The sequence below is a fragment of the Ascidia mentula genome, chromosome 6, assembly GCF_947561715.1.
Source record: "Ascidia mentula chromosome 6, kaAscMent1.1, whole genome shotgun sequence".
In the NCBI taxonomy this organism is placed as follows: Eukaryota; Metazoa; Chordata; class Ascidiacea; order Phlebobranchia; family Ascidiidae; genus Ascidia; species Ascidia mentula.
In genome coordinates, this window is record NC_138571.1 from 17,414,595 (window position 1) to 17,422,686 (window position 8,092).

The window sequence follows — 8,092 nt, forward strand, 5'->3', positions numbered from 1 at the left end:
GCGAAGATTTTAATTAATATTTTGCACATTTTTTGTAATTGTTTTGATGTTATGGACTCAGTTATTTGCACCTACAGAAGTAATTCATGCGTGTAAATGCTTTGCGAAAAGGTTATATGTCTCGATCGCAAGGGCTGGAGGAAATGATAAATACTGGATTGGTCAAAGGCGCTCGAGCCATATACCAAACAAAATGGTATTGGGGCAAACGTGTTCAATTTTCAGTAATGCTTTCTGCATCTCGATTTTAGTGTATATTTTACACTGAAAGCATTCGCTTATGACTATTTTGTCGTTAATATTTGTGCATGACTTTGTGACATACAATATTAATGCTTTCCTGTACTCTTTAACATGTAACATCCAGCCACATATTTTTTCCTAATTTTGGGTTGATTTGTTCCCATTATATGTGTGCACTACGGTAAGCAGATAAGTTTGTTTCTAGCGCTGCAGTGATAGAGCATGAATTATGGATGGTAGCTCGAGGTGTCCAGGTTAAAAGCTGCAGAATCTTTGAGTTCGCAGAATCAAACAATATTTGGGAAGGTTTTATCACGATCATTATATTTATTATGAAAGAAACGACCGTTTGCAACTGTTCTGGTCTCGCCTTGTGATTAGTATAATGTGCCACAATCAATCTGTAACTGCCTGTGTGATTACTACCACCGTGCGGAATACTGATAGCGATTAACTGTCATATAAATGCGTTCTTGTTATCGAACGTTTTCAGTTGATGGTTTAGCCTACAGTCATTTCGACACGAACAATTTAACGAAACTCAACATCAAGAGGGAAATAAAAATGTTCATCTCGTGTTAGTTTTCGTTCACTTATATCAATTCACTTATAAATGCTTTGACAAATGCCTTAGTCAGGGGTTCACAAATAGATTCATCAGGCTTGTCCACAAGCATATGAACAATGCGCAATGTTACAGGACCTACGATGCGATGCGTGTTTATGATGCTTGAATGACATTGCGTCAACCACTAAGTGGCGACAGCAACGCTGGAGCGATGTCTGACTGAAATAGGAAGTCATTATGTTCGTACAACTGACAGCAGACATAGAAATCTGTTAAATATCTTGCGGTGCCAGATCCGTCACCCAGCACATAGAACACAACACGCAACTGTATTCAATGTTGAGCAGAATGGGAGACGCGACGGAAACACAAACACTACAAAAATTCCCATTCGTTTTGAGCTTGATTTATTAATAGCGGCTCGAGGCTCACGGTTTTGGTGAAAAGAGCCTATTTTTCTTGTAAATGTGTAATTCCCTTCCGCAGAGTTATTAAAATATGATAGGAATTCTGTTTTGTGGCAAGTCATTACATGAGACACAAACAGTGTTTGAAAAACAAACGCATGTAACAATAGTCTAATCTTTTCCTAAGTATTGTTACGTTTTAGGCCATTTCTAGAATCAAATCGTTACTCCAAAACAGTGCTGTAAGTTTTTTTTATCTTTCCTTTCTCCAAATTCTGTGTTTTCGTACAGTGCAAAATACCGCGAGACAAATTGTTCCATTCGTACGAGCGACGTTCAATTTTCTTGACCGCAACGGCAACGGGAAATTTGAGCGTTCAGATCAGAGGCTGCAATCGCAGCACTGCATCTACCTGGAGGTAGGATACGCAGTCAGAGCAGGTTTAAGACAATTTTTAAGACAACAACCAGCATTTAATAACGCGTTGGTCTCTTATAAACTAAACTGGGCCGAGTTTTGCAACTTCTGTAACCCATTTATTGACTTTTTTGTGCAAAGAACATGAACAACGACAGAAGTTCGGTCTGTGCGATTCTGACAACAACGGCTACCTTGACAGGACCGAGTATGCAAGGTGTTCGGTAATATCTTACGGATAAATTTTTGCAGTGAGTCTATTTTAACTTTTTGTACGCTACGGAATACCGGCAAAACAGCCAACAGTCACATACGATATATTCTAAAGTCGTTCGAGTTACTGCGATGAACTTAACGCTCATATTTTATGAAATACTTTCTCAAAGATATACATTAACCTGCTTTGTTCCAGCACAATTTAATCATACAGTAATGATTCAATCAGCGCGCAGATAGAGACCACGACGGACTGCTGTCAAAACAACAGATGATCAAACTCATCAAAGCCTTTGCCAAAGTCGTTTACACCGATGCGACTTCATAGGATCAGCGTGCAGCCATCCACAAATTAAGAAAAGATCCTATGCAGTACGACCTGGTTGATGTCGTCAAAGTTGACACCAAGCTTTTCGAAAATTACCTCGAAAAACACAGAAATCAAATGTAGCGGCCATTCATTGCTCTTTCGATGGCCTACACATACAATTCAAAATAATTTTTTTTGTAATTATTTTGATAATTATAAAAGGTGTTGGTGGTAAAATAATCCAGCAATTAAACGGTTTCAGTCGAACGTTTCTGTGCTAGATTCGCTCCAAAATGGATCACACCCAATTTAGCTTTGCAGACGGAGTAATATCCCAAGGCATACAAGCTTGTTTCCTTAACTATTGTCAGAGCAGCCAAAATGACTGAATGTAGTTGGAGGTAAACTTTTATTCATAGCTCCGACATCATTTCTGACACCAGACTGGGCGACCCATACCCCGACAATTGATGATACACTGCTCTTTTCTGCTTTAGTGCTGTATTAAAAACTCACCTAACAGTTTGATTCCCATCTTACGCCAAACTTGTATTTCGACTCAAACAAGTTTGTTTGCCGGAGTAAAAGGTATGGTAAAGAACACGCAACAGCACAATAGAATTCAGGTTATCGCAGCCAACCGAAAATATACCAAAAAGAAAACCTAATCGGGATTTGCAAAAGCCGCAAAATTCCGCAAATAAATTGGATAGTTGGCATCCTATATTCCAAATATGTAGAAGGGAAGAAAGTAAAAAAAGAATTTTGACATGTTTTTGCATCTCACTCTATCAGTTTAGCTGCATGTCCTGCTCTTTCTCGTTGCGTGCTTGGAAGTATGTGCAATGTGTCGTCACAGACTGAAGGACGCATATTTTTATGAAAATAAGTTTCGGTGGCGGGAAATGCCCACCGTGTTGACCTTTGTCACAAAGGAAAGGGCCTCAATTTTTCGGTTGAATGGATGCACATGCGTGTGTTGTTGTCATGGCGAATTTGTGTGTTCGGGCAGTTTTAGCTATTTCAATCAGGTAGTTACTTGGTGGTGGGTGCTACTAAAAATTATGGTGAAATTGGAGCACAAAATTCAGGCTGTATTTGTAAAAAATGAATCGTTTAAGTGGCCGATCATTCGTGATTTTATGAAAGATTCATCCCGGATCAACAAATTTTGATCAAAATTAGTCACTAGTAAAATGGTTTAGCCACACCCTGGGGGCATTTGCCTCTCTGGTTAGTCAATATTTTGATATGAATCGTTCAACTGCCCACTTATTTGCATTTTTGTGTAAGTTCATACTCTTCTCTATGCAATGGCATCAAGGTCCTAAGAACAGTGCACAACTGCCTAACTCAACAGTGCAAAATAAAGAATTTAAATTATTTAAATTTTAGGTTTTTGTTATTTCTTTTAATCGAATCTTTGCCCGCATCGCAACCAAGACTTGGCACCCAAGCTTGATCAGCCACTGTGGCCCCTATAGGCGCAACAAATCCCGTGGAGGCGAAAGGCCTGTTGGCTAACAATTGCCCGAATATCCATTCCAACTGTCTCTCTGTAAAATTCACTATGCCAAACACATTAATTCGAATAGCAGTTTATTGTTAGGCTTTCGGGCATAAATCTCAAGCCGGCAAACGTCACAAAAACATGGTATAGCAGCAACGTTATTACTCTTCACTTCAATAGACGTGGATGGTGCGTTGCTTCGCTCAGTGACATTACATGACGTCATTTGGGGTTTGATGTCATAACTTTAACCTCACCTTTGTGGTGACGTAATCTGATGTTTGTAACATTTCTAGTTACAAACTGTATTGCGATAAGTGTTTTGTGGTTGATTGCGGCGAATTTAGTTGTGATAATAAACCTGAACAATCACCAGTGAAGTCCCTCATCGTTTAACTAAGTTGTGACCGAAACTGATTATTGAGCACCACGAATTTATTCGGATAAATTAATCGAATCATATAAGATGTTCCGCGAACCCGTAGGCAAAGATACTGCCAGACAAAAAGTAGTTCTACGAAAAGATATCTGTGTTCCATAAATTTTAGTTTTGTGGGTTTTTCTCAGCGGTCTTTGCCGGCCTTAAAAAATTAATTACCGGTACTTATCATTTGCCGGGAGTGGACAAATCGACAAGGCTTCAAAATATACTAATTGACGCGATAAATAAACCAATAACGGTTCGTCTCCCTAGCTCATCATTCACTTTTTGTGCTCCTGTTTATGGAAAATTACCAAACCAGCAGTTTTACAATGTTTTCCTTTTGCGCGCATAAGCTCCCGCACGAATGAATCGCCTTGTAAGACGTCACGCAACAATGATCTCGCTTTCGCACGATTACGTTCGCAACGGTTTAAACGTAAGTGTGATCGGCTGTATCTTAGAAACTTGAGATCGTATCAAGCTACTTTTTTCACCAAAAATTGTAGAAAGTTCTGACCATTTTATGTTTAAGTTATTTTCCATGTCATATGAACTTTAACGCTAAACCGTGACCTGAAGATCTCTTCCGCTTTTCTGAGTAATGACGCAACAAGCAAAAGGTTCCATGTTTTAAAGTTCCATGTATATTATTTTATGTGTGATGATTTGTGAAGCAAAGTATTTACAAAATATTAACAGCATCAAGTAAACACACTTGTGAATTCGATGCAATCGTGGTGGTAACACGTATATGCGGTTAATAAATTGTTCATTTCTTCAAACAATAAAGAATAAAAAATGTTTCCAGTAATTTCGATGATTTCTCGTTGATAACGCAAATAGTTTCATTTATTTGTTTTGTTTTATCTTCAGTTTTATTACATCACAGGTCTTATTTTCATTTCCGAACGTTTACGTGATACCGGATTCCAACGGTTCGAATCGTCTGCTATTGTTTCCTCCTTGTAATACTTTCCGTTCAGGTTGGAGTAATAACAACTCCCATACCACCAAGCTCCATGAAAACTAACAGCACAGTTTCCACCACTTCTCGAATCGTGATCTCGATTATGTGTGGAGAATGGCCTCTGATCGTGATAATTCAGCCAATCAACTATTGGTGCAAATTTTTAAAAGTTTATTTTGCGGTTCAGATGTTAACCAGCCAATCAACTTGGATATAATTGAAAGCAATGTATGCTTAATATATGGATTTAACGCATTTTGTGAGTAACATAGACGAATGTGCCAATAACGCTATAATTGCGAAACACATTATTTTTTAATTCCGATTTTTTAGTATTGCGAATTCAGACTTCGTAAAAATTTTAGTTCTTGGAGACATTTTTTCGATTTATTTTAAACTTTCGATTTTGGCGGCTAGCGAATTTCACAAATGATAAAAAATGTTTATCAACCGCCACACAAGTGATTGGCTCGTATATTTACTTCAAAAGTACGCAGACTTTTATGGAAAAAAGTCTTGCATAAAAAAATGGGCAAAACGAGTGAAATTCAGCACGTCGTTAACTCACCTGCGGCCGTAAACATGCTTTATATTACATTTGTATTGTCGGCCGTGCATTGTGAAAAACTTGGTTTACAGGTTTTGCTTGGATGTTTGGCTTATGGAATTGGTCAGTCTTTGTTATAAAACAGAATAAAATCAAGTATTTTTTACAAAATTTCATTACACTTTGAAGGCATAATTAAATGCGTAATTGTCAGTTTTGGACTCACTGGCGACTGTTGGTAAAATAAAGTCTGTGTGATGCGGCCGGTATTAATCTAAAGGTTGTGCGCCCCTGAGTTAAAGACTTTATTAAACTACCTTTGTATCAAGCTAATTAGTTAAACATGTTTGCTCACTTACCTGCGTCACCAGTGTACCCACCAACAGTCAGACGGTAATTCTCCCCAGATGAACCGATGCTGAAGTTGCTGTGAAGATGGTACAAATAGGAACTCAAAAACTTGGCACTCAAACGCACGCATGTAGTTACCTGTACTTTGCATAATACTTTGTGTCATCGAAATTTTGCAGGTCAACGCGGAGCACTTGACGTTTCCAACTTGTAAGTTCGTGCATCAGCTCCAAGCCTTAATCAATTAACAAACGTTAAGTGTTATTTGTTTATGCTTTTTACAAATGTTGGTGGTGTTTAGAGATGAAAAAGCTTTGCTTGCACTAATGCGCAGCCCAATATATGACAATCGTGACGACGAGAAAATACTAACACATTTACACACAAGCCTATCTACCATTGTTTGTGTTTGAAACTACCGCTGGAGGCACAAAAGAACGAAAACTAATTGGGAGTTGGTAAAATCTAAATAAACAAAATAAACAATTGATTTGAATGCGGGTAATGCTAATGTCGAATTACCTAACCAAAACTCTCCAGTCAAGGAACCAAATCCCTTTTCATATTCTCTCCAGCCCCGATAAAAATTAGTTGAACCATCATATCTTTTCTGTACAACCTGAAAATTTAAAAAGAAAAACAAAATTGACATTGTCTTGCCTGGACTTAATATTTCCATCAAGCAATTACATGCATCCGTTATGTTTCAGTGTTCTATGCATGTTATAATTAAAATTGAAACAGATACTTTTACAGAAATCGTTTGTATTTCCTGCAGTAAATAATTTAAGGCATCCCGTTATATTACAGTTTCGGTTGCATAACATTACCTTGTTTTTTTTAAAATAAAATTAATCATTCTTTGTCAAACCTGTACAATTAATCGAATAAAAATATATTTTTTTTTCTTAAAATATGAACTCACTAGCCAACCACCGCCATCAGTTTGCATGTCGCAATATCCTTGGTAAGGCCGAGGAGAGAATAAATTGTAAACCCCGCTTAGCGTCATTCCGTTTTGCAACGCATCCTTGCAACTGGCGTAAACAACACGATTCGTATCTCCTACAAAATGAAACGTAGGAATTTTTTCGAATATGAATTATGTCCCTTTAACGCAGATACATCTTTACTGATATCGACAACATTGCAATAATAAAAAAAAAACTTTCACCAAACCTGACATTACTGTAAGATTGTTCTCCAATTCATCCTGTTTTGATGCTAATTTCACGACAGAAACGTTTACGCCTGTTAAAAGAATAGAATATATTAAAAATAACCTTAAATCATTTGTGCTTAAGGTTTAAACCAAGTGCCACTAACGCAGTTCCAAAACAAAAGTAAATGTTTTAACTTTAGCAAAAGTAAATACGTTTAAGTTCAGTTTCCATTGCTTCCATCTTTGCTTCCAATCTCCTGAATTCATCTTCCCAGGTGTTATTGGCACCTGGTTCACCTTTCGGACCCTGGACACCACGAGGCCCAACAGCTCCCTTTGGACCCCGTTTTCCAGGAGGACCCGCTGGTCCTGGTATCGGATCTTCGTTGCTTCCTCCACAAGTCAGGATGACCTGATTCGCTCTTTGGCACAAGCTTAGAATTGGACAAGTTAGAAAAAGCAGCAGAATGCAGCTGATATTTGCCATCTGAATTTTGAAAGTAGGTCTACAGAAGTTAAACAAGAAACAACATGAAATTACATGCTGATTATTTCAAGTCGGATACAGAAGAATGCCTTACAAAAGGAAACTACCCTTTTTATTACAATTTATCCGTTTGTTGTCCATTTGTGTTTAATTGAGTTGCGCATTTTGTTTTTGTATCACTTTTTATTCATCGAAAATGTGGTGTTTTTTACACACGACATATGAATGTACAAAACTTAGTAACGTGCAGATAGTTTCACATCACAATCATTACATTGGGTTTTAAGAGTTCTGTTTTAGGTTAGCTGAATTGCGAAACTGCGTTTTTTCGGCGGTTGTTGATTTGATAACTTGGTTGTTTACAATTGAACTATGTTTTTAGCCGTGTGACCTCATTCAAAAACTTAATATTTAACATACAATTACGACTGCACTTAACCCAGATGATTTTAGCGTTTCATATCTTTCGTCACAAACTCCTC

At 37.6% G+C, this 8,092-nt stretch overlaps 1 protein-coding gene across 1 annotated transcript; it reads right to left on the minus strand.

Moving 5' to 3' along the window:
- Positions 1 to 4,974: 4,974 nt before the first annotated feature.
- LOC145907340 (ficolin-1-like) lies at positions 4,975 to 7,610 on the minus strand. The gene is made up of 7 exons (XM_082994761.1): positions 7,337 to 7,610; positions 7,274 to 7,282; positions 6,887 to 7,026; positions 6,484 to 6,580; positions 6,100 to 6,196; positions 5,970 to 6,037; positions 4,975 to 5,210 (listed from the first exon to the last, which is right to left on the minus strand). Exons 1-7 carry the CDS (start codon positions 7,608 to 7,610, stop codon positions 4,975 to 4,977), a joined length of 921 nt encoding a protein of 306 aa, XP_082850887.1.
- Between the last annotated feature and the right edge of the window lie 482 nt (positions 7,611 to 8,092).